This window comes from Triplophysa dalaica, chromosome 17 (genome assembly GCF_015846415.1).
Source record: "Triplophysa dalaica isolate WHDGS20190420 chromosome 17, ASM1584641v1, whole genome shotgun sequence".
NCBI classification, from domain to species: domain Eukaryota; kingdom Metazoa; phylum Chordata; class Actinopteri; order Cypriniformes; family Nemacheilidae; genus Triplophysa; species Triplophysa dalaica.
The window spans coordinates 20,847,847-20,874,202 of record NC_079558.1 but is presented as its reverse complement, the minus strand read 5'-3'; the positions used below and the strand labels follow the sequence as shown (position 1 = coordinate 20,874,202).

Genomic DNA, 26,356 nt, shown 5'->3' with positions numbered 1-26,356 from the left:
ATGAACATATTTGGTATTTGAACAATTCATGAGTGACTCGGACAGAAGTCCTTGGAACTGTCATGAATAAATCTGACTGCAGATAATAATTAAAATACCACAAACAGCTTTTTCACTGCACACGATCAGGTTATTTAAACGGTTGCATTACACTCATAAAATGCATTAAATTTAATATTTAGTTTTTCTCTCAAATACGTTTTTTTATAATTATTGTTCCAAGGCAGCTTAAAGAAAACAGTTACCTCCGGTAAATAAATCAAGCCAAGTTTAAAACTGAAATAAAGATCATTATTATCCTTTAATAATGTCTAAACCGATTATTTTAAGAAACTTTATCCTTTCATGTGAAGTAATAAATAAATTCTGGCTTCTGTTTGAGCACCCTATTTAATTTTAAACCTTTTGTTTATTTATCTTTTATTTTGCAGGTCGATCTTTATTATTTGGAAATTATATTTTACATTGAATAGTTTCATACTAGAGCACACAGCAGATTTTTCAGGTGTGAATTGAATGTTAAGACCATCAATCAACAGCAGTTTACACACCTACAGTACAAAGACATGAATAACCACATTTTGACAAACTGCCCCTCCGGCACCTGCACACACATATGTACAGAAGTACATGTTTTATTGCATTTGATTAAAAAATGAGAATTAAAGTTTCTCGTTCCCGCCCATGTTATCTGGTTAGTTAGATTTGAGTGAATGAAAATTCAGCCAATCACAAGTGACTGTTATGAGGCCAGTCGTCTTTCGTGTACACTAATATTCAAACACCGAATATATATATACGGGACCAATGTAGAGCGCACTGTTGTAGTGACGCCTAAAATGCTGGAATTAGCACTGATTATTAAAGGGTGTATATACATGGCATGCGTCAGAAATAAGATGTTATATTGGCAATAATAATGTATGCTAATAGTACGTGGAGGTATGGCCACTATTTAAAGGAGTCATTCGCCGGAAGGACGTGTTCTTCTTTGTCTTTCGTGTGTTATAAGTTGCCTATGTGTGTATTAGACACGTGAAATTGCAAAAATGTAAGTGTCGGAACAAAAGGTGTATTTTATCTAGAAGCTCCCCCAGACCTGCCTGAAACGCCTCGTGTAACCACAGCCCCACAACATGACGTCAGCTCGTTGAGTGACTAAAACCGCCCAACTCTATACGCAAGTATAAATGATGTTCCGAACATTTGAAGAGGCGTTACATTTCCGTGCAGTATTCGACCAATCATTACGCATTAGTGACCTGGCCAATCATAGCACACCTCGCATTTCAGAGCGATGAGCTTTGTAAAATATCAGCGCGTTTCAGAGAGGCGGTGCAATGAGGAGATAAACATGCACTATATGTGGAAAATACAGCGTTTATTAACCTTACATCGTGTATACACATTGTATTAAATATTTGTTATAGCGGCGTCAAATGACCCCTCTAACATTTCAAGTTGAGAGACTTTAAGATCGTTGTGCTTAAAATACACGACCTTGTGAGACGCCACATCTTTAAAAGTCGAAAACCCTGCTACACTCAATATGAAAGTATTTTGTATATAAAATACAGTTAAAAAGACAATGTTCCTTTTTATATAATATCATGAAAAGGCACAAACACTGGATGCAATATTTGTGTGCACGTTTTAATATATGGCCTATAAGTAAAACACATATAATGTACAATATAAAAGAAACAAAATGCATTAAATAACAGAAATAACAAAAATACAAAATAACAGAAGAAATGAGGACATGTTAAAAAACTGGCCTACATATTGATACTTTTTTAATCTGGCTCTCAAAGAAAAGTTGAAGAACCCTGATGTAACGCAATGCACATGTTACATACAACCAAACCCAACCCGTCGACAGTTTTGGTCAAAGACTGATTCCTTCAAACACTCCGCACACCCCCCGCTAGAAAAAAATAATAAAGGGCTTACAAATCCAGGGCCGAATTTGCATCCCAGTCCGCCCATGATGTACAAAAAAACTTGTTTCCATACAAAGACCAGCAACTTGTTATATGTATTAAATATGATAAACTTTGACCTCAGCAACGAGTTGTACAGAATGTACAGAAGGAAAAAAATTAAACTAGAAAATTCCAGAAATATCTTTTCTTCACAGTGAAGTTGTCCTCGTTTCTGTGTTAACTGGTTAATCAAGATTTTTGACAAAGTTGACTGTGTCAGAGTTTGATTTATGTAAGACAGCAATCTTTGTATAGTCACTAAAAATGTCCTTTGGTTAATTTTCATCATATCAAAATTCTCTAAATGTGGTAGATCATTTACTGCCTTAAAACTGTTTTTTAAAAAACATTTTAAATGTTTTTAAAGCGATTTATACCGATCAGCCAAAATGGCCAAAATGCTGTATGTTTTATTCACACAGGCCATTATTTGGAAATGAATCTTAAAAAAACTTGCTGAACGCCGTGACGTCACCATTGACACAAATTATTTTTTTCTTCACAAATTATGTTTTGCTCCCACAGAGATGATAATTGCTTTGTTTTTTAAAAACAAACACATTGAACGTTTGTAGATTCAGGCCTCAAAATCTCACTGTTTTTGTGAATCTTACAGCTGAACAGTGATACTGCAGGTATCAAAATCTGTGTTTGTAAAAGAGTAAATGCGGCTTTTATCATCAGTATCACTCATCAGTCCTAGACAACAGTTTTTCTTCACAAGCCAGATTTGTCATTTGGACACCTCCTCGTTCACTTGTTTTAGAAAAACTTTTAGGTCATTCTAATGCCTTAAATCTGAAACATGCACACACAAGCTGTAGGACTATTATGTTATTTCCTTTTTCAATTTTGTAGTAATTTTTTAGTTGTAGTTTTTGTCTATTGGTTCTGTGTTTCTTGTCATCTCGTTTCCCCTTATATATGATTTTTTTTAGGTGCAGTCTTATTCATTGCTTGTTTGGCTTATGTGTCAAATAAAAGCACATTTACTTTTCAAAAGTGGGAGCAGACATCCATAAATGACTCTTAAATACAATAGATTGTTCCACATGTACAGCTTTACTTTAATAAAATACACTTTAAATAAGACAATACGCTTGACATCATGCGTAATTATTCACAAAATTAATGAAATAAAGGAAGGAATCAAATGGTCCATAAATGGAGTTTCAGAGACTGAAGGTGCAGGGAGGGCTAAAGTGCTTTATCTTTAGTCTAATGCTGCATGCTTGAAATAGATGCTGAGACAGGCTTTATACCGTACAAGCTGTCGAGAACAGTGAAATGATCTGAATATACAGTATACAGTGCAGATCTGCAGATTTAATGAAGCGATACATTGAAAGGAATGTGAATTATATTTAACCCCTATAGGGATGTTCACACTGAGAGCGATGAGCACCTCCAAAGCATCCAGAAATCATTCAATCCAATGAGGGTCGTGCATTCTGAGGTGAAGCAGACTGGAGACTGTTGGTGATGCCACAAAGTACAGCAACTTCATGCAAGCAAACAACCACGCCAACCGTAAATCATATCTGAATGTGAACACCATCAGTGTTAACCCCTGGAGTAGTTCTGTTTTTTACACCTAAACTAGGTGGAATTTGCAAATGTCTTTAATTGTATTTTTTATCAATCTATACAAAATCTATCAAGCCATAGATTATCCTCAATCCACACTTTCACATTCAGAAGATCTGATTTGAAACGCTCAATCGTCCACTGTCGGGTTTTTCCATACAGCTGGAAAGCTAACAGTCATAAAGTCAAAATCCCTCTCATTCACAAGCAGTAAATTCATTAAAGGTGTTTAATATCTATATCTCTGTTGCGCTTCTGTATGAGAGGAGCAATGTTAATGTAGAACACACTGCCCCCTACTGGAGACCCCAGACACATGAGGGGGTTAACTGCGGCTGTAGATGATCAGAGAAAGAGAGGATGACATGAAGAGAGAGAAGACGACATGCTGACTCTGTCTACTGGTTCTTTTTCTCTTCAGATGGGGAGTACGGTGGTGGTTTGTCCTTCAAAATAGAAACAATATTGGTGGATTACAAAAGATGTTTAATCAAGTGTGCTATTACTATGATTTAAACACAAAATAATAACGTTTACTTTTAGTCTTCTCTTTCTTGCACTTATCAAAAATAAATATTCTTTATTTACTTTTTAGACGTATACTTGCACTAAAGCAAACCTGACTTACAGTATACTGACAGAAAAAGTTCAATTATATTTTGGCAAAATAATTATTTAATTATTTACTAAATTATTGCACTATTTTAAAGATTAAGTAGTTGTGTTCATTTGTTTTGATTGAGTAGCCTTTTTCACTGGAACTTTTTCACTACTTTTACAAACAGTTTACTGAAAATATACATCAAAGCACGGGGGACTTTTATAAATTATCAAGCGTACTGCAAAATGTGTATCAGTATCAGTATTGGGTAAGTTACTCTGAAAAAGTAATTAATTACTAGTTACTAATAACATATTCAATTGTGTAATTAGACTACTGAACAAATCACTCTCTCCAAAAACTATTTAATTACTTGTACTAATTACTTTCTATATCCAACATCAACCTTGATTTGTTAAGTAAGTGATTCAAGTATAGACTTGAAACAGCTCTTTTAATTCATTCAAATAAATATGAATTTTAATGTCCATTCCTTGCACACACACATATATTACACAAAGTATTTTGTTTGTTTTGGGGCTGTCGATTCATCATGATTAATCCCATCCAGAATAAAGGTTTGTGTTTACATAATATATATCTGTGTACTGTGCATATTAATTTTGCTTTCATAAACACAAAACATACACATACTTGTCCATATATTTAGGAATATAAAAATGTATTGATTTATATTTACTAATAATTGAAATTCTAAATAAACGTTTACTAATTGTTATATTTTATATTTTGATTATATCTATGCATTTATGTGGATGTGGTCATGAATATAAAATTAATATGCACAGAACACAGATATATATTACGTAAACACAAACTTTTATTCTTGATGCGATTAATCACGATTAATTGTTTGACAGCCCTAGTTTGTTTACATCAGAAGTTACTGTAATTAAATGACAGAAAGAAACTAGAGTAATCCCTTACTTTATTTTTTCATGGGAAAAGTAATTAAATTACGGTCACTAATTATTAAGAGGACTTGGATAAATGATTAGTAGACTCACCTCCGGCATGTAAACCCTTGCTGGAGCAAACGTGACGTTGGAACTCGCTGCAGCTTCAGCAGCTTTCGCCTCAGCTAGAAGAAAATACCAATTTACTCCAAATGTATTCTTTAGTCCCAGGAGGTGACAGCAAAAAATCAAATGACTTCTACATCTGTGACTATAAGCCAGCCGCTCGTCTGGACCCAGTGCTGTACCTGCAGGGGTTCTGGGCAGGTCTGGGTCGACAGGCGCCTGGTTCACTGGAGCCGAATATGGTGGTGGTGGCATGTAGGCTGCTGGTCCATCAAACCCGGGAGGATAAAATACACCTGGCGGATCCAAATACAAGCAATAGGTTTTGTATTTTCTGTGCTCACAGTTATAGTTCAAGTACAAGTGTTTCAGCACAAGCTCCCAACCTGTTGGTGGAGGTCCGGGGTAGGGGTATCCAGGGGGCGGAGCTCCCGCAGAATACATGCCATTTGACGGAGGAGGGGGAGGGTAAGCGTACGCCCCGTTTGCCATGTAAGGACAGCCGAAGTTACTGATCACGGGCTGACCTCTCGATGCTGATGTGAAAAACAGAGTAACTGATGGTCAATCTGTCATGAACCTAACGCCAGAACATGTGAATATATTCTAAAGCCAGACTCATGAACGATTCTGTAGTGCAAGAACTTCACAACGTAAAACTATGTAATTTCAGGAGACGTACCCTGCGCTGCCACCTGTAGCATGTACTGTCCGAACTCAATTGCTCCTCCGGCTACGAAAATCAGCTTAAAGCTCGCAGAACCTTCCCAACCACCTAAAGCATTATTGAAAACACACAAACCACATCTGTATCGGACTGGACATGAGCTGATGAAGTACTTGTAAGTAAACAGTGCTGGGTCTTGTATGAGGAAGCTGAACTACAGCCAGAGATAAAACGTAAACATATTTGTGTGATATATTACAAAAACTGTGAATTTACAACAGTCTGAAGTTACCTCCCGTCTCAGCACTGACTGAGCCCTTGATGTAATTTGCACCGAGCACCGGCTGTTTAACCTCACAACCCTTCATGAGGTAAAATGGCATCGTGAAAGATTGAAGAGGCTCTTTTCCTTTAGCCAAGAAGATCACCTGAGAGTTGACGCATCGTATTCAAGAATCAAAAAGGTTTTACAAACCAAGAGTAGTAAATAATCATTTCTATACACATTCTAAAGGCAAACCAAACACAAGTGCAAAATCAAGTGAAAGGTTTCGAGTAAAATCTTAGTTTTAGACTTCCATGTCAGCAAAACTATTATGCTAAAGATAATAAGCTGACTTCATGAACATGTTTAAATGCTTGTGTTAAGCCACAAACATCTCTGTTATTCAGAGTCTGGATTAAATGGACCTTCTGTTGTCTCCCGTTTGATCCAAAAGGATCAAAATTCCAGCATGTTATGCAGACAGACAGATGTTTAATGTGGGTTCTCTCAAGTTTCATTATTAACTTTAATGTATTAGAAGTTGTGTAACTATGAAATAAGTCATTTCTATATTATACAAAAGCCATTGGTCAGGTTGAGATACATGTTTGTGTTCTCTTAATAATGTGAACAGTGAATCCTGAAATAGGCCTAGTGAATTGCAACGAAGTAAAAACCTGTTCTGGTGGGAAAGGGAATATTATCATTAAAAAAAATTGTCTTTCTCCTCATTTTATTGTTTCGCATTTTTCAGATTACACAATTCTCATCTTATGTTTTCTAATTTCTTTATTTTTATTATTGATATCCTTAAACTGCATATTTGATTGCATACTATAGGAAAAGTATTCAAGCATTTTACTACATATCATACCGTACAGGGTTGTGAACATTATAAAAAAACTTGAAACTAGTCATTTACGTTTTGGTTACATATGGGTAAATAAACGATGACAACGTTGATGTCATAAATACAAAACAAATCTATATTTAAATCTGATTATGTTGTATTTCTTACCCTGTAAGGTGTTAGATAGACGCTCCCCTTCTTGCTTTTTCTAAAAGGTTCTGGCAAACCTTCAGCATCACTGAACACCAGCTCAACATTCTCATATGACATTAGAACACTGTGGGGAAAATACATCCAGTTTACAAAAACACATACATACTTGCCATCAGTAAAAAAAAGTTAGTTTCTACTTTAGTACAAATAAACCAACATTTTTTTGAGAAAAGGATGGATTGGTTGCGTTTAACAAAAAAACGTTGAATTTATAATAGACAATATTGTTGTTGCATTTAACAATCATTGTTTAACATGTTCAGACTGAGCCAACAGACCATTTTAACAGGATAAATTGAACATTAACAAAATGTATGGGTCTAGGTAAAAAAATGTCATTTTCATGAAAACTATTAAAATGGATGTACAGCGTTTTGGAGAAGAGCTCTTCATATACTATCACTACTGTGTTAATCAGTAAGTTAGTCTAATATTAGCGGGTAAAATCACATTACTTTTAAAAGAAGACTTATGGCTGGAATACACTACACAACCTTTAAAATGTGACACAGACAAACACTTGTACACTTTTTATTTATTTATTTATTTTGACAGACGCTTCTATCCAAAGCCACATACATTGCATATATACTATACAGATTTTTTTGAAAGTTTGCATAGAAAAACAGGGCATCACACACAACGCGATACAATCTGCAGACTTTCTGCAACAAGTCCAGACTGAAAATCTGAACAAAAGTCATGTGGTGTATTCCAGCCTTTATTATTGCTGACCTGCTGCGTCTGAATGGTCACGTGACGCATGTTTACGCTGCGCTCATCCACAACAGAGTTACGAAATTCGAAACCTACAACGGCGAAGGACTTTTTATTAAAGTTCAGTATAATTAGGCGTCAGTCAGCCTGTGAAAATGCGTGGTTTATGAATATTAATAGGTTTACGTGCCTGGACGCTCTAGGATGGTTTCCAAGCAACGTGGAATGACTTCATTAATATTCATGAGTTGAGTCTTAGCCATAGTACGATTCAAACATACGCAAAAGGCATATTTAAAAACTATTAAAAAGGTCTGATTTCGTGTGAAATACATTTGGGTTGTGTAAGGATACTGTCGCAAAAAATAACAGTAAAGACATTGAACATGATGTAAAAAAAACAGAATGGGTGTTTTCTAACGGTTCGTGGAATGTTACAATAGAAACACAAATGACACACTCAATGGAGCAAATGACACCAGACTTAACATATTCATATAATTTATTCGGTTACAATCGATGTCATTGTTGACAAATTCATCAAATTAAGTGGTTGAACAATACGACTTATATAATAATAATATTAAACAATAGCAACGGTAATATAAAACAGCTGCTGAGTCTGTTTAAGTCGACTTACCTTTCACTATTATTGATAATAACGCCTCCAGATTCTGAGTGATTCTTGTTGAGGGCCATTTTTAATATCTTCTATGTTTTGTAGAAGATTGACGCTCTTAATTCTGTGAGCGCAACCCGATGATCCACTTGCACTTCCGCTTAACGCCACGCCCCCTGTGACGCCACGCGTGACACTTCGCGAACCTTCTCAAATGATCCGTTTATTTCTGTAAGGGAAATCAAAAGGGAATTAATGTTATATGGTTACGATTATTTTAACTAATTTAATATTTGCGAAAGCAAATGCAGAAGCCAGCAGCTTTCTTTTTTATTCGATTGAATCAAAAAACACATCCAAACAGTTTTAAATTGTAATGTTCATAGCTAATTAACACTCTGTGAGACTGTATTTTTAAATTACAATTTTAATGTGTTGACACCTTTTTACAATAATGTTATTTATTATGAAACATATTTGTACCACAGTAGCTCGGCGCACACCAATGACGTAAACTGTCAGATTACCACCATTGCCTCTTAATATGTAAAGAGACACATACATGTTTTCGTCAAAATAAAGAAACTGGTTAGCGTCCTTATAAAAGTATTATACGATTTTCAAACAGTGGCAACCCTCTGTATGTAAAAAACTCAATTCGCCGTGTTTCGAAAAACATACGCCATTTTGGCTCTTGTCCATGGGCTCAATCTTCATGAATCTAAGCGTGTGCTTTGCGCCAAAATGGCCGAACACGAAACGCCAGTTTCCCGACATGTGGAAAACGTCGTAAACGCGTGTCTGTTTCCTGCGCGCTGTAGTGGATCAGCATGGCTTCATCAGCAAAGAAACGCGCTATCGAAACCAGGCCAAATGCCCAAGACAGCGATGAAAGCTCGGACGAAGGTCTGGAAGACTCTGGCGACGAGGACTGTGAAAATTCAGATGAAGAAATAAATGAGGTAACTTACGCTGCTGTTTGATCTCAAATCGCAACCAGAGCTGAAGTGTTGGGAAGGCCTGGACACTTCTGCACCTTCTGTAAGGTCTTTAAATGGGTTTAATTTGTGTTTAGGAAATCATCGTTGACTTCGAGGCGCATACAATATCTGACAACGACTTTCATGGCATTAAAACTCTTCTGCAACAGGTAACGTTACAGACATTACTACAGGTTTACTACAGTAACCATAGTTTAACTGGTATTTGTAATAAAACCATAGAAACCATCGTCAAACTTTAGTAACCAAAGTTTAACGATGATATTTATATATTTCATTTATAAAGTATTGAAATGCAAATGATAATCGATCTGTCCAGATGACGATTGAGTTACTACTTTTACTATAATAAAACCATGGTTCTTAAAGTTGCATCTTGCTAAAGCACGCATGTGCACAGTGCGACATCAAACATTTTGCGTCCTTAAGAATTAAAAATATAAATGCATAACGAGTTGCTTTTTTACATTGTTGTGTTTGTGCACCCAGCTGTTCTTAAAGTCTCACGTGAACACCTCTGATCTCACTGACGTCATCATCCAGCAGAATCACATTGGCAGCGTCATCAGGGTAGAGTCACTTTTTTTACGTACTGTAAATAAGTCTCATTTAATAGAAAATAATAAATCCTTTCCATACAGATTTCTAACTCGCGTTGGAGTTTTAACATACTTTCTTTGTGTTTTATTCTAGCAAGCCGAGGTGCCGGAGGACAGCGATGATGAGGCAGACCCTGATGAGGTCTTTGGGTTCATCAGCATGGTAAACCTCACAGAGAGACAGGTGAGACGCACCGTACTTGCACAGTTAAAAGTGGAAGTTACAAATACATATTTTAGAAATAAAATCAGAGGAATTTTAAAGCTGGGGCAAAACAAAAAGCCTCATATAACTTTGTATCTAAGATGTGTTTTTCTCTAAGTGTAGATTATCTTGTGTGTTGATCAGGGTGTGGAGTGTTTTGAGAAACTCAAAGACATGCTTCTCGAGCAGTGTGCCACATCGGGCTCCCCTGACGTTCAGGAGAGATTTGAGAAGCTTCTGCAGGAAAGCGGTCAATCGGTTGGACTACTGCTGAGTGAACGTTTCATTAACGTTCCTCCACAGATCGCCCTGCCGATGCACAAACAGCTACAGTGAGTGTTAGATGTTGAAGTGTTTCATTAAAGGGGTCATATGACACGTCTAAAACGAATATTATGGTTTGTTTTAGATGGAATGCACTGTGTGTAGACAATTGAAGTTCAACGCTGTATTTTCCACAGACCGTGCTCTTTGCCCCGACTCTCTGAAACGAGCAGTTTTTTTTACACAGCTCATCTCTCTGAAAAGCGAGGTGTGCTTTTATTGGCCAGTTAACCAGTGCGTAGTGATTGGTGGAATAGTGCAAGCGTGTGATGGAAATGTAACGCCTGTTACCATATTTGGAACATCAGGTTCCAAAGCTATTGTATTGACAGGGATTTTTAAGGTCTTACTTTGGTTTTTGGAGTGTCCAACAACAAGTTTATGTATATAGGAGTAAAAACACTATAACAGACAGTTTTGCTTACCTTACTTCTTGACTGACTCTCAAATGATTCGTTCAGCGATTCATCTGTCTAATCTCCTCCTTTCCGCTAGTCTAGTCTGCTGTGATTGGTCTACCGCAAATGGGGCTCACGAGCTACAGTGTTTGGGGGAGAAGAGTGAAGTTTTCACGGGCAGTCCTTGCAAAACGTAGGCGGGGTCAATATGTAGTGATGTGATTCGGTCAAGAGACGCTTGGTTCGCGTGATTCAGAGTCGACTCACTTTTTTCTATGCCATTAACTTTGTTATTCATTCACCTTTGGATTTACAACTTGGCAGACTGCTTGCTTTCAATCGCGGCAAAATTAAGCACTGCATGAAATGAAATTTTCATGATCTCATGTTATGTACTCTTAAACACCCTCTTATTGGTGACCTCACACCAGAGGTTTAACAGACTTTGGGAAAACATTCCATTACCTGAATGTTTGACTGTAAAAGGGTTTTCTGAAATCACATTTTACATGACGAGTTTCTAAACTCGCGCTATGACTGGCATCGTGTAAACTTTACGCAATCACCTCAATGCTGCTGTTTTGTTTTTCCAGACAGGAATTAGCTGAAGCACAACGGACCAACAAACCCAGCGGTAAATGTCAGTTCTATCTGATGATCAGTAAAACCTGTAAACCAGCAAAGAAGGTCATATCAGGCCACGGACAGACGAAAGATGAGCTGGTGTTTGTCAACGATGAGGAGGAGTTCTTTTATGAGGTGATTTCATTTATAATCAGCTTTCTTGTGACTGCAAGTTACTCCAGAAAGAAAATGTCAGTCATGTTTGTGCAGAACAGATATTGGAGTACTTTTGTTGTGGGAGGAAAAGGAAATGACTCAACATCAATGCACGTTCTGTCTTTCACAGCAAGCCACGCTGAAGTTCAGCTACTGCGTTCAAGATCAGGCGGATTCTTGTGCCACGGGGAGATGGTCGTATGATGACGTTCCGATGAAACCCTTCCGCACCGTAATGGTGATTCCCACAGACAGGATGGGAACCATCATGGATAAAATGACACAATATCTGTCCGTGTGAACTTTTCCTTAAATAAACCACTGGTCTTGATCTCTGTCTGCCGCTTTCTCTCCTGGTCCGGCGACTCAATTTAAGCATTGATTTTAAGGTTGTACAACAACTTTGAGTGGACGCAATGTTCCAAACAAACACTTTGTAAACGGTGAAATTTATTCATTCTCAATCAACATCACCCACAAAATAAACCACTCAAACAGAATTATTGAGCAACAGTAACAATACAAATGGTTCAACACTATATTTACATATTCATTCTCAAAAGAGTTCACGTCTTATAACACATTCAGTGTATGACACATCGGTCATGTGATTCAGACTCTTCCGAGTCTCTCTGGGTTTCCGTCGCAGCAGGTTGAGATTTCGGCCGTCTGTTTGAAGATCCCGAGCGATCGCCGTCCAAAATGTGCTGCAGGATGTCTTTACTCTCACTTGGCGGCAGGTTACAGAAAAAATACTGCGGTGCCACTTGAAGAAAGCTGCGGGACAGAAAGAAACGATAAATAAGATGTTTAATATATCTGCAATATATTATATGTACCCTTTTAATACCTAGTTAATCCATTTTAGTTTACAATAGTGCCAAGTGATGCATTTTAAACTGATCTCTTAAAAAGTTATATAAAATTGTATTTATTTCACATTTTAGGAGGCAGTATATACAACATAATATCGTGTATTCAGTAATCCAGTACTCCATTCTACACATAAGCATACGTTTTCAAGATTTACATCCACTAACATCTCTGTTACAAGATCAGTGGTAGTGGTGTTTAATCCTCATGAATGTGTATAACCTGAAAAACTAACAGAGCATCCACAACACAGGGTATCTGCAGGTTTCTAAGAGTTAGATTTGACACCTTTTTAATACTGTGCAGAATGAAATTTAAGACCAATTTTATAGCAACAAAATTGCACTTCCCCATGGCTAAAACTCTAACTTTTCTCCATGTGGTAATGTCCAGTCCTCTCACCTAACGAAACCCCCAAGAACATGTTATTTGTTAGTTGGTTACGCCTAACTTGTTCTGCATTACAAATAGACCTGCATGATTTTAAAACGAAAATAAAATCTTTACGGTGTTGGTTCTACTGCATTGCTAAGATCTTGGAAACGCGGATTTAAGACATTTTAGTGCTAATTAAGTCCTTATTTTGATATTATGGAATTTAAGACTTTTAAGACATTTTATGGATCCTCGGACACCCTGACAACATGATGGTGTGAGGATGGAGGAAACTAAAATCTCCAATTTTATTTGCACTCACGTCTGTGGGGAGATGTGTGTGACGGTTCTGATGTGATTGTCAGAAAGTTTGTACTCGTGAAACAGAACCCACTCCGGCAGACCCAGTTTGTGAGCTTTGGTACCATAACCAGACAGAGGATGAACCTGGGCCACGTGTTTATTCGACAGCATGAAGTAATTCCCCGATCCGTCCACGTCTCTCGCAATCTGAGGAGCCGAGTTCACAAAACAACGAATGCCACCTCGAGTTTAGGTACAATGCAAAAATAAACAACTTTTTTTATGATAAATCTTAGAAAGGATGTTCTGTTTATACGCAGGAATAATGGGATGAATTCTAGTCGCCTTTGAGCTCACAGTTCATCGCAATTTAGTTTTTAAGCTTCCCACAGTTACCCATCCAGTTACAGAGACAATATTATATAAAAAAACAAGTATTATATGCAAATAGGTTTATACAAGCTTTGGCACCTGCATGAAGTATCCGGCGAGCAGAGCCCTCTTGATGCTGATGGCGTTGGTCTTCGTACCAAAGGAAGGCTCTGAAATAGGAAGCTCGATCCGTTTGAGAATGTCTGTCAGTTCTGCTCGGATGGCGTCTGCCGTCTGCAGCGCCGCACAACACAGGAAGTAATTCTGGCACCATTTCTCCTGACTGAAATCTGACAGAGACGCAGTCTTTCACATCACGCTTGGATGAACATGTCGATAAAATGATGTGGAACCCAAGCGTGTTGTGTTGACTCACATGGCTCCTTCTGGTAGCGTTTGAAGGTGTTGTAGATGTTAACGAGGGTGAAGTGGTCTCCCTCAGGATGCTGGAACTTCAGATGACATCTTGTGGCTTCTGTTACCATGCCGACGGGAGGCTCGATGCAGTAGCTCGGTGCTGATGCAGACAGAAAGTTTTCACGTTTGCATTTTTAAACGTTTTCTGTTGTTGTTTAAATAAAACAAAAACTGTTCTAGAGCAAGTTCATAAAAATCAGTTTTTGTAAACTTTCTCACACAATAATCTTATAATAAGGATTTGCAATTTGAGCTCTTGGGGTATGAGTTTTTCCAAACTGAGTTTGATGTCAAACTGAGTTTGATGTCACTTGACTTGAGTGCATAACCTGCAATTCTATGTTTTAAACAGAGATGGCGATAGAGTGGCATAGATTGAATTGCATCCTGGGGATTTGAACCTTTCACCATTGTTCAAGGTTAGAAGCGTTCCTGTACCTGTAAGCATCGCAGCGATGGTCAGCATCTCACTAGCGCAGTCAAACTCACAGGACGCCAGCAGGGCTTTAGCCATCTGAGGATCTAGAGAAAACTCTGACATGATGATGCCCATCTCTGACAGATTTCCTTCATCATCCAACGCTGCCAGATAATCCAGCTCCTCTAACGCTTGCATGAGTCCTTCTGGATCTAAACATGGAAAAATCACTGCATGAGAACATAATTGCTTCTGTTTTTCTATTTGTGCACATTTATGTGCCTCGAGCTTTTGCTGTGTGTTGTGTTTTGTTGCACAAAAGGCTGAACATTGATCACTCTGTCTGCTACACACCGTCCAAACTGTGAGCAGAAACAATGACGCTAAACCCAGAAGACAACAGAGTTGCCAGATCAGCAAACTCACGCATGACAAAACACTGAATCAGAAACACAATGACAACATTTCCCAGAGTCAGAACCTCTCTGAATCTGCTATAACTCTGAGGTTCTTCTGAAAACATGTATCCCACCTGGCCGGCTGATAAAGTCACATTGACCGAGCCCGGCCACTTCACTCCTCTTCAGATAGAGCACAGTGGATGTGAGGTTTGATTCCAGCATCCGAGGAGGAACATCAGGGGGCAGCTGAGTCTCCTCGGGGTACAAACAGAAGCATTTGCCTTCAAAATAAACAAAGTTAAAAAGTGACTCATGTATAACAGCTGACTCAATTCTGACCCGATTGAAGTGATAGTTCACCCAAAAAATGTAATTCCGTCATCATGTATTCAGCCTCAAGTCATTTCATCCCTGTATAAATTAATTTGTAATAATTTAGAAGAATGTTAGCAATTTTAATTTCTGCGACATAATTGACTGATTAAAAAACTGATTGAAAATTAAATGGTAGTCAAAGGTGACCTAAACGGTTAGTTTACCTAAATTCTTAAAAATATACCACTTTGTGTTTTAAATATTTTTTCCCTACTATGGTAGTGGATGATGGTAATGATGTCACAGAACTGAAAATTGCTAACATTCTTACAAATATCTTTATTTCTTTGTGTTTAACAGACCAAATAAATGTTAACAGGTTCGAAACAACCTGAGGGTGAGTAAATGATGACAGAATTTTCATTTTTGGGTGAACTATCCCTCTAAGTTTGGAAAGTATGGCTGTAGTACCTGTTGATCCAACGAGATGTTTACGCATTTCTGCCTGACATTTACTGATGGGTCGAAGCACTTCTGAACTGGCCCTCATGCGTGGATTATACACCTGAACACAATATGACAATAACAGACAATATATGAATGCGTGATCACAAAACTTTGGACTCACTGACAAAACTCAATGTGATTCACAAATTAAAGGACCAGTGTGTACATTTTGTGAGGATCTAATGACAGAAATATAATTTAATAAACATAACTATGCATTCAGAGGTGTATAAAGACCTTACATAATTGAGTGTTATGTTTTTATTATCTTAGAATGGACTACTTCTATCTACAAAAACGGCTGGTCCCCTTACATGAAAAGTCTCCGTGTCGTTTCTACAGTAGCCCTGAAAGGACAAACTGCTCTACAGAACGCGTTTCATAAATACATTATCTCCTTCGGACAAAGAAGCAAAAACGTGAAGACATCTTAGATCTGTGGTGCTTCAATAGGGAGGAATGCAGTGAGCCGTTGTTTGCAATTCGCAACCTCACCACTAGAGGCCACTAAATTTCAGACACAACCTTATTTTGCAGAACCATTCCAATTACTTCCATTGTGTGGGCACAAAACCGCTGAGACATTTCTCAGAATATCTTTTTTGTGTTTCACAAAATCAATTTTTTTTCATTTCAGCGCATAATTTAAGAACCATTAAATGGTCTGATGTTCTGAGGCTGTAATACTATTGTACTTTGATATGCATTTCAGTGTTTATATTGTCGGTATTAAGTGTGACGATATCTTTTCCACAAAAATATTTATTGTGATAAACCAATAAATTGTGATAAACCGAGTTTCTTAACATGTTACTCACTAATTTTTTTTCCACTCCAGTATCGATGACAAATTTAATGCTGTCCATTTGCCAGAATAACTCTTCTGATTGGCTACAGGAGAGATAGACCCGCCTACACCTCCTCCTCTTTTCTGTGATTGGTGGACACATTCCGGGATTTCCCGGGCACAGGGTTACTGGAACCAGTTCTCCCAGACTGGCGCTCATTCTGGCTGCTTCCTTAACAAGAATATTACAGGCACGCACAACATCCTAAAACAAAAAAGGTTGATTTCAATAACAAAGCATACATTAAGAATGAAAAATTCAATTTTGACTAAATAGTGCGAGATAAGGTCAAGTTCAATACAGTTCAGTATGTAAAACTACGTGACACAATCTGCTATCTCACCTGATCAGAAGCTAAAAACGTGGCCACATCTCCAGGATCTCCTGATCTATGGACCTCCAGCGTGAGCCTCAGAGCCGAATAGAAGCTTTCCGTCCTGCTGCCGTTGCCGTAGACCACCTCACCCGCCCACGCCGCGTCCACGCGCAGGTGCGGAGCGTTCCCGTAATGCGTGAGGAGCGCGTCTGATGCGGGCGGTGAGGTCAGAACCACCACCCTGAGCTCGGGCCGCTGAAGGAGAACCTCTCTGAGCAGAGCCAGCAGAACGTCAGTGCTCACGGTCCTCTCGTGGGCCTGGTCTATCACCACCACCCCATAATGCTCCAGGAGGGGATCGGACATCATCTTCCTCAGCAGGATATCATCGGTACAATACCTGCAAATAAAACCAAGAGTAACACAACACACCGACCCAAAATGATCAGTAGCAGATGATTTGAGCACTGACCTGAGAACAGTATCGTTGGAGCAGCACGTCTCCAGTGGGAGGCTGTATCCGACCTCATGACCGATGTTGACATCCATCTCATCGGCTACACGGAGGGCCAGATCTACAGCCTGCTGTCTCTGGATCTGACTGCACACCACCACGCCATGCTGGTACTGCACAGACAGGCAGAATTCTGCACACCACTGCGGGATCTACAGACACACATCAGCAAATTCTGTACATCATACATTACACCATTATTCATTTACACAAGCAGTAAGACTAAATTGATTTCAATTTCATATAATGTTTAAAACGCAAAGTCCAAACATACTGTTTACAATTCAAATAACAGGTCAAATAAATAATAAAATATATATTGAAGCCAGGTGGACCGACCAAAACCAGCTGATCGGCTTTTTGTTTATAAGACTCGACACAAGGAAGGCAGTGTCAATGACTCACTCCGCGGCAAACATTCACATGATACAGGAATTGAAAACCTCATTTCAAATAATGACTTAAGTATGTTTGCTCATTCAGAACAAATCAGACCACATCTATTTAGAGTTCAGAACAGGTTTCTTCACTATTATTAAAAGGCATTTATTCATCCCAGAACAAATATTGATTTAAGACTCTCTGTTAGTATCTGCACTAAAATATTTGTATACTGACATAAATCTTAAAAGAATGGTCAACATTTGAATTCATAAGTTGGATGCTCACATAGAATGGCCACATGATTACATTGTATCAATTGTACACCGTCAAACATTATTTATTACTATAATGTTACATTTCTGAAATGACTACACGTGATTAATGGATGATTTACAAAAAAGTAACATGTGATTAAAGACATGTTATGAGTTTTATCGTATTTCAATTCAAATTGGAAGTGCGATTCCATACTTCACATAACGTGGAGGTCAATGGCAGTAAATCGAATCCTGTTTGAAAACTTTCCAAAAGTTGTATGTCAAACAATGTCAAAACAAACAGCTTTACTAGTACTCTCACAGCAATGTGTCTTATGTTTCTCCAGTCTATATTTAGTTCCTCTGCACACTGCAACAGCCTTTTAGTGTCGTGAAGCTAAACATGGCTTCCTACTAGATTTAAAAATAGATTTGTCTAAATTTGTATACTCAACAAATCCAAACTGTTTAATTCTTATTTATTTTAATTAACTTGCAAAGTGTTTACATGGATTATATAAATATAAGTTTTTATAAATGTACGAAAGATAGTTTATAAATGCAAATGTTTTAACTAATCTGTTTGAGCGAATTTACAAGAATGAAAAAGTTATAATTAGTTACGGATGTGAACAACTCACCTGTGTGCTTTTCCCACTGTGAGTTGTGGCCGACACTATGACAATCTGATGATTTTCAAGGAAAGTCATGAATTCATGTCTGTGTTTAGAAACTGGCAGGGTCTTTCTCTCCTGCACAAGTCTGTAATATCTGGAGGAATATGGCAAACCATCAAACGGGTTGAGCTCCAGGTCATCACCAAACTCAAAGACATCACATTCCTCTTCCTCTTTTATTAATTCTCCTTCTGATATTTCGCTGCTTCCTGCCATATCATCACCTCTTCTGTAAACTAAACGCACTGCTCCTCCTGTGGGCTCATGGTTTCATTCAGAAAACACACTTTTAGTTCATCGTCTGACACGCGTTGGAAATCGCAAACACTCATTCGGAAACACTCGTGCGCGCTCTCGTGCGCGAGCGCAGCAGCTGGTAACGCGCCCGGGTGATCCAGCATCAAGCCGCTGGCACGAGCTGTTTGAAGGATTTTGTAACTGCAATTAAGATTTTGTCTTTTTTATAAACTTAAGGGCATAGTGAACAGATCGAATTGAAAACGGTTGAAAACGTGTTTTGAACAAATTGTGAACATTTTGTGTTTAATAATAATTGTTTTTTTTTCAACTCTGAAATACAACAGAGGACCTGGCAACCCTGCCAAAGTACCCTAACATTAGGCTACACATTGTAATATTAGTACTTTTATTAATTGTGATTTCATACAAACAAACATCAACAGTCGTATGTTTCTCTTCAGGTTTCGGCAGCAAAAAAATGTGTCCCAAACTTAACTTCCGGCAAACCTCCGCAAATAGTCGTTAAGTCATTTTAATGTAATTTAATACAATTAAAAAGTAATATAAATGAATATTAATAAAAAATACACATCAAATAAATTGTTACATTATAACCAAACACATACCGGAAGTTAACTTCGGGGCCAGGTGCGTGCGTCTGATGAAATTCTGGATTGGAGTTTTAAAGCTGTGGACGTGGCAGAGTTGTTTTGTAGAAAAGTAAAATTGCCATTCTGTTTGATTCAAAGTTGAGACTTTGAGTGACATCAAGTCAGTTTAGTTTTTTAGTATTATCAGTTGTTTGCTGAATAGTGACAGACATCAGATGAAATAAGACTCAAAGCAGTTTAAAACTTTATGTGGTTTATGTGTTCAGAATCAATGCACCAGACATTAACATTCAGTAATTTATTTCACATTTCTCGATTAATCAAATATGTATTATAAAAAAGCATTGTGACACATACACTGAAGAAAACATGTAAGAACATTACATGAGTGTGAATACATGACTCAAAGTAAATGACAGTAAATGATGATGTGAATGAAAAAGGCAAGGCAGTTAGAGACACGTGATTATAATATAATCGGTCAGAGTCTAGATTTTCACAGTCTCTGTGAGTTTTCTAATGCACGGTTGTGGTTTAACACTAGAAGAGGCTTCTTGATGTTTGATAGAGATTTATTTACAATGTAAACACCGAGAAATGATGGCACTGTGAGGAAATGGCTCATATAAATGTACCCATACATTTGAAATCATAATGGGCTCAGTGGTGGCAGATATATTCAATTCCATGAGCACAGTTTCTTTCGTGTCACAATTTTTGAACACCTGCCAATGGCCAGTCAATCTATAATATCTACCAGCCATTAATAAAGCAAAATGTTTTGTGGTCTAAAAAAGCTGTGCACCTGTTATAAAAACACAAAGATCCAGTGGCTATATGGTCAAATAGCAACATACTTAATGCTAGATTTTTGGGTGGCCAGATGTGAGAAATATTTCAAATGTGTCTTTAGATAAACATAATATCATAGAGAAACTAGATTAATATTTTAGTCTTTAGTTTAATCTAGTTTAAATTAGGTCAATATTTTATAATTTACATCATCCTTGTTGAGACTGTCATTTCTTTAATTGGTTTTATGTTCCAGAAAAACTCTTTCTCAAAAATCCTGTGTGCTTTTTTAAATTAGGATAATGAGGTCCACAGGACACAAAGATCTATTTCTGCACTGCTGACAAATCTCCCATCATGCATTGCAAGGAATGACTGAGTTTGAAGAAGCCCAAATGGATCATGGGAATGTTGAGAAATATTACTGATGACAGATGCTTCCTCTTTTTTTACTTTGTCTTACAAAACCCGCTCTAATGCCTCATGTGGCAATATTATTTCGCACAACTGTGAACATCATATATGAACATCATCTCATCTCAGTTTCTTTGCAAAAACAGATAAGTCCCTTTTTAAAATGTTCAATAATCATGTTTTTCATTGTGCATCCCAATATCAATCAAACTGCAGTTGGTTTATTTTGATTAAGTAATATAACTCTAAAAGAATAATAATTATAAACACAGCTAACACAATTAAAACAAGATAACAAAATGATAAAAAACATGACTTTTATAAAATGTAGTTATCTGTTTTTAGAAATAAACTCTTTATTTGGCCAGTAGTTGCACAAGATGGCGCCGGTGAGCTTTTGGGATGCCAGGGTCGGCAGAGTAATTTCCGGTCGCAGTAGTATAACACTGTGTGGGAAATGGAGGGTTTTGGGCGGCAAATATGGGAGTTTTTTAGACACGGTCATCCTCTATACATTGCTGAGCACCATGTTAAGCCAAAACAACTCGTTATACGATCGGAAATTAGTCTGCCGACCCTGTCATCGCAAAAGCTCAATGGTGCCATTCTGCCACTAGACAATGCACTGTAATTAAACGTTCAAATTATTTCCTCTTAAAGGCGGGGTGTACTATAATTCGCCTTGTTTAGACAAAGTGGGGCCGAGTATCAAAACAACCTTGTAGCCAATCAGCAGTAAGGTGCACAGTGCACAGGATGGATATTAGTCGAGTCGAGCGCTGACAAAAGCGGAAGATGGGGATAGAGGTGTTTCTTTTTTTGTGATTTGAACATGAGAAATCGGACATCCCGCCTTAAATAACTCCTTTTTTAAAAACTGTGTCTTTGGAAAAACATCTCCATGACTCTGAAAACTGGGCCTACAGATAGGGAACTGCTCTTTCACAAACCAAATACAAAGCACATAATGAAGGTTGCTTATTTATCTTCTTCAAAGCACTTTTGCAGATGATCTATTAAAGCGTTTTATCTGAATTATAAGTCAGAAATAAATCATGATCTCCATTTGTCTCTCTCACAATCTTTCAAATGAACGATGATCAGAATGTTTTGGATGCGAAATGACATGATTATGAATTTTAATTACATGAAAAGGATCTTCCTGTATGTCACTGTGAATTCTCATATCTGGAGTATTCTGATCGCTGTATATTCAGAACCCGATAAATGTCACAGAGATGTGGCATTATAGTCCTAAAGACCCATTCACATAACTCGATAAACAGCAATAATCTTAGTTCCAAATTGCAGATGGCATCACAGACGGGTCAATTCACAACAGAAGTTGACAGTGAAAATGTCAGGTGATTTTGAGTCGTTTTATAACTCGGGGTATCTAGAAATATGTCAAACATTTCTTTCCATCGTTTTAAGTTTCGACAGGCTCAAATGATGTCATAACACATCAAATCAGATTATAAAAAGCTGAATGTATGCTTTTATGTTAAAGGGTCTGGATTCAGGTTTAACCATTGACATATGAAAAAGTAATCAAATGTTTAATACAAAAATACAATGAACCGACAGACAGCCCTTATTACATAAAACATAATATCATTGAACCAACAAAAACTGAATTGAAAACATTACAGGCACATTTCCCAGGTGTGACTCCCAATTAAATTTTAAATCCAATTTGGTTTTCAATCCAGTTTAGCCCAACCTAAAGAGCATCCATGTGTCACGTGTTCATTTAGGCTCTGGATACACAGGTCAATCATTTTAAATGATGTTCTAAAAACAACAAAAAAGAAAAAGACAACGTGGGCGGACCACCGATTGCTGCTACGATTGAGAAAGTGTCGACCACAGTGCACCGAAAAAATAAATACATTTTAAACAAACATAAATAGCGCCTGACATGTACCTGAGCGTAAACTCATAGCACCGTTTAGAGGGCGAGCACCTCGGGGGTCAAAGGTCACCCCTTACATCAAGACTCTGACATGTGTCTGCAGAGCTTCATAGTGCAAAAATCTGCGAGCGTCTCCAAAGACGAGATGGCGTCTGTACGGCTCTCAGCTGCTGAACTTCACTCCCGCTGTGAAATGAGGCTTGGGCAGGACGGGTGGTTGTTTGGGAGCAAGTCTGACAGACACACAGACAGGTTAAGAGAACTTTCTTTTTTAGTGTTTATGTACTTGATGTGTATGTGTTTTTACCTGCTAGGCTGTGGATGTGGTGGGACATGTCGAGGGGTGACCGCGGTCGGGATGGGAGCTGGCAGTCGGATGGCAGACGGGCTCCGCATTAGCCGGACGTTCCTCCCGAGCGGGTCAGCTGGAAGCGGTTTCTGGGGTGGATGGGGCTTTTCAAACGTCTGTGAGAAAGGTGAGAGACTAAAGTGAGGATGCAGAGTCAAGCACAGGAACAAACACGTGATGCTCAAGACTACATTTAAAAAGCACATTTGTCTTAGCTTTGTAAGCATTTCAATGGAGAAAGTTTTGGATTGGCATGAAATCATCATTTCTGTGTTACAGAATCTCTATTAGTTCTGTTGCTCGGCCACCAGATGGCAATACACACACGTCTCGTCTCACTGCTATGCCAGTTCTTTACTGCTGCTGTCATGGTAACGCTCCCCTGGTTGTAACGGCAGGCGGAGAGTTTAAGCCAACGTTACCCGGAATTGAACAGATGGCCAAAGCCGAGGAAGAATGACACCAGTCCATCGGTTAAACAACCTGCACACTTTTATAGTGGTGTAGAAATGGGGAAGGAAACTCTCCGGTTCAGTCACAAAGAAAAATGTACACACATTATCAGTGGTAGAGCGACCATCACACCTGTTCACCTCTCAGCATGCCCCTCAAACTCCCCAGGCGCTGACGCAGGAGCTTGTGTACACACAACAAACACATTAGATATAGGTGGCTGTTACATGGTCATGTGATAAGTGACCCCATATGTTCAGAATCTATTGGTTTGAGATGAGGAGATGATGAACTGTTACCTCCACTGATCTCTATCCAACACTTCAGCTTCATTCAGCTCTCTTTATTTTATCTTTGTAAAGAATTATGTTTCTGCACTGCCAGTGACCGTCTCCTGGTTTTTCTTCATTTGTGGGTAATAAAAATGTCTGAATAGACTCAAGTGTGTCATTGTTCCATGATGGAGCGTTGTGACACACACTACACATGTCTGCTGTTCTGTTCATCCGGCCATTTCTACTGTATGACCTTCTGTCTAACTGTCTGCTCGACTATTAGTCTGACAACACAACTTGCTGTCTGGCTGCTTTATCTCTCTGTCTGTCTGTCTGTCTGTCAAACTATCTGTATGTTTGTCTGTTTCACTGATAGTCTGACTTTATTACTTTCTGTCTGACTGAAACTTTCTGCTTGTCTGTCTGACTCCTCAATTTCTCTGTATGTCTCACTCTCTCTCTCTCTCTCTCTCTCTCTCTCTCTCTCTCTCTCTTTCTCTCTGATTATCTAACTAATCTGTCTGGCGGTGAGTCTAATTGTCTGTCAATTTGTTTTATTGTCTGTCTGTCTGACTGTATCTCTGTCTGTCAAACTTTGTATCTGATCTGTTGTCAGTCTAACTGTCTGTCTGTCTAAATGTCTGTCTCTCCGTTTGTGTTTGTCTGGAAGTCTGTCTGTGTGTCTAAATGTATATCTGTCTTTACGTCTAACCGTACGTCAGTCTAATAGTCTGTCTCTCTGCTTGATTGTAAGTCTGACCACATGACTTTCAGTCTGTCTGCCTTATCTGTCTGTCTGCTTGACTGTTAGTCTGACTTTCTGTAGGTCCTACTCTGTTTTTCTATCTGTCTGACTCTCTTTCTGAACTATCCGTCTATCTGTGGGTCTAACGATCTGTCTGTCAATTTATCTGTCTGTCTGATGATCTCTCTGTATTTCTGATTGTTTGTAGTTCAGACTTATAGTTCACTACAGTGTGGTACAGTTTTATTAACTTAAAACAGTCATTACTTATTCATCCAAGTCATTACGAACCTGTATTGCTTTTATTATTTCTTTATTCTGAAAAACCTTTACACAGCTTTTGTCCAAACAACAACAGTGACCACTGTCTGTCAACGTGAGGTTTTATGCTGACCCATTAAAGAACTATAGTTTATATGAACTATAGTTTAAGAGTATTTCTTCATGATCTATTTTCAGAATGTCAAGAGAGCAGTTTTCTTGTTTCTCTTTCAGGGAGCACATCCGCTTTCTCTCTCTACCTGCAATCTGACTCTCACAGGCTTTTATAAAAGACAAGCCAAGGGGTTTATGGAACAAACAGCAAATTGCTACACTTTATCAAAAAACAGGGCAGGTGTCTGATAACACAAACACTGCTCCAGGTGGGTTATGAAATTGTGTTGCGGTCACTTTCTCTGAGACGGACGACCTTAGCAAATGAACTTCTATTGTGGTGCTGTTATATAAAGCACATCGTCCTTCATTCCCTGTCAGTAATTTACTGCCTCCTTTAATTAGATCGTTTTAAATGGTGCGACAATTAGGACGGTTATTTTTCAAAACCCTTTTAAGTGCCCTAACAAGAGGATAATTATTAAGCTAATGACTCTGACAAGAGGTGATGGAGACCAAGCATCCCAAAGCAGCGACCTTTTCAATTCTAAACAGGGTCACATTAGATATTTTGTCGTTAAGAATTGGTTTTTCGGCTCCACCCGCAGTAAAAACTCATTGATTCCCTATCTTCCTCATTTTACATAAAATACGCTTAGAAAAAAAACACTGAAAGATTAAGATTAGATACAGTATATCTACAGACCAGAGTATCAGAGATTACAAATCTCTCAGCAACCTCACAGAAAGATGTTCAAAAACCTTAATACCTTAGACACGTGTAACAGCTGCTTAGCAACTCCCCGCAACATCCTCACAGGGATAAAGGATGCTTATTTACAGGTTCACTCACCATGGCAATCTTGTAGACGTTCTGACAGGCGATGCCGTGGACAGGAGAGGACATGTGTGAGTGTGTGTGTGCCGGCGGGGGTGCTCTGGGTGGGGTGGAGTGGGTGTGAGGGAGTCTGGGTGAGGGCAGAGTCCGGGTCAGGCCGAGTGGCAGTGGGCGAGACTGAGGAACCTGAGGGCACTGGGGCAGCCTGCGCACCACAGAATCCACCGTCTGAAGAGGAGACTGCGGCTAGAGAGAGGAAAAAGAGATTTTGCTTTGATCAAACATATCCCATGATTAAAAGTGAATTCCTACTATTGTAATGTTCAAAATATATATGTCCTCGGATACTACTCACTTCCATTATATGAAAACTTAACGTTTCATTTCTCGAATGATGTACAGTTGAATAATTGATGACTTTCCAATGAGAAATACCATTAACACACGCGCACACACTCTCAGCGCATACGCCACCGGGGTCAGTTGTGGTTTTTTAAACATATCCTCCAATCACAGAT

General features: G+C 38.3%; 4 protein-coding genes across 5 annotated transcripts in view; 1 reads left to right on the top strand and 3 right to left on the bottom strand.

Moving 5' to 3' along the window:
* Nucleotides 1-3,787: 3,787 nt before the first annotated feature.
* On the bottom strand, nt 3,788-8,732 carry wbp2 (WW domain binding protein 2). Its single transcript, XM_056771002.1, has 8 exons — nt 8,569-8,732; nt 7,167-7,275; nt 6,176-6,311; nt 5,899-5,991; nt 5,603-5,752; nt 5,399-5,512; nt 5,202-5,275; nt 3,788-4,018 (listed from the first exon to the last, which is right to left on the bottom strand). Exons 1-8 carry the CDS (start codon nt 8,625-8,627, stop codon nt 3,971-3,973), a joined length of 783 nt encoding a protein of 260 aa, XP_056626980.1. The 5' UTR covers nt 8,628-8,732; the 3' UTR covers nt 3,788-3,970.
* A 592-nt stretch (nt 8,733-9,324) lies between these two features.
* Nucleotides 9,325-12,185, top strand: bccip (BRCA2 and CDKN1A interacting protein). Its single transcript, XM_056771000.1, has 7 exons — nt 9,325-9,509; nt 9,623-9,697; nt 10,038-10,118; nt 10,242-10,331; nt 10,497-10,684; nt 11,668-11,833; nt 11,985-12,185. Exons 1-7 carry the CDS (start codon nt 9,378-9,380, stop codon nt 12,153-12,155), a joined length of 903 nt encoding a protein of 300 aa, XP_056626978.1. The 5' UTR covers nt 9,325-9,377; the 3' UTR covers nt 12,156-12,185.
* Nucleotides 12,186-12,332: 147 nt separating this feature from the next.
* dhx32a (DEAH (Asp-Glu-Ala-His) box polypeptide 32a) lies at nt 12,333-19,146 on the bottom strand. 2 transcript variants are annotated; one of them, XM_056770974.1, is made up of 11 exons: nt 18,796-19,146; nt 17,472-17,665; nt 17,027-17,399; nt 16,654-16,887; nt 15,800-15,893; nt 15,145-15,294; nt 14,633-14,824; nt 14,154-14,294; nt 13,877-14,067; nt 13,425-13,612; nt 12,333-12,631 (listed from the first exon to the last, which is right to left on the bottom strand). In XM_056770974.1, the coding sequence occupies exons 1-11, from the start codon at nt 19,045-19,047 to the stop codon at nt 12,439-12,441; spliced, it is 2,202 nt and encodes a 733-aa protein (XP_056626952.1). In that variant the 5' UTR covers nt 19,048-19,146; the 3' UTR covers nt 12,333-12,438. The 2 variants fall into 2 exon arrangements, with proteins under 2 accessions (XP_056626952.1, XP_056626953.1); XM_056770975.1 differs by lacking the exon at nt 13,425-13,612 and having other exon boundaries at nt 12,488-12,631.
* Nucleotides 19,147-19,936: 790 nt separating this feature from the next.
* The window catches only part of LOC130438786 (disintegrin and metalloproteinase domain-containing protein 12), a 92,026-nt gene continuing 85,606 nt past the window's right edge, over nt 19,937-26,356 (bottom strand). Inside the window, exons 21-23 of the mRNA XM_056770955.1 lie at nt 25,854-26,084; nt 23,111-23,268; nt 19,937-23,036 (exon numbers count right to left, since the gene is read on the bottom strand). Of these exons, the coding sequence (XP_056626933.1) occupies nt 22,967-23,036; nt 23,111-23,268; nt 25,854-26,084 (459 nt within the window). The 3' untranslated portion in view covers nt 19,937-22,966. The remainder of the gene's footprint in view (nt 23,037-23,110; nt 23,269-25,853; nt 26,085-26,356) is intronic.

Excerpts from the sequence above, each read along its gene's own strand:
- bccip (XM_056771000.1), top strand. The coding sequence starts at position 9,378 with ATGGCTTCATCAGCAAAGAAACGCGCTATCGAAACCAGGCCAAATGCC. Across the intron at positions 9,510-9,622 it reads CAGATGAAGAAATAAATGAG|GAAATCATCGTTGACTTCGA; the intron begins GTAACTTACGCT and ends ATTTGTGTTTAG. Across the intron at positions 10,685-11,667 it reads CCGATGCACAAACAGCTACA|ACAGGAATTAGCTGAAGCAC; the intron begins GTGAGTGTTAGA and ends TTGTTTTTCCAG.
- wbp2 (XM_056771002.1), bottom strand. The coding sequence starts at position 8,627 with ATGGCCCTCAACAAGAATCACTCAGAATCTGGAGGCGTTATTATCAAT. Across the intron at positions 5,513-5,602 it reads CCCCGGACCTCCACCAACAG|GTGTATTTTATCCTCCCGGG; the intron begins GTTGGGAGCTTG and ends TGGATCCGCCAG. Across the intron at positions 4,019-5,201 it reads CAAGGGTTTACATGCCGGAG|GACAAACCACCACCGTACTC; the intron begins GTGAGTCTACTA and ends TCTATTTTGAAG.
- dhx32a (XM_056770974.1), bottom strand. The coding sequence starts at position 19,047 with ATGGCAGGAAGCAGCGAAATATCAGAAGGAGAATTAATAAAAGAGGAA. Across the intron at positions 15,295-15,799 it reads ACATCTCGTTGGATCAACAG|GCAAATGCTTCTGTTTGTAC; the intron begins GTACTACAGCCA and ends TTTATTTTGAAG. Across the intron at positions 14,068-14,153 it reads ACGCTACCAGAAGGAGCCAT|ATTTCAGTCAGGAGAAATGG; the intron begins GTGAGTCAACAC and ends CGTCTCTGTCAG.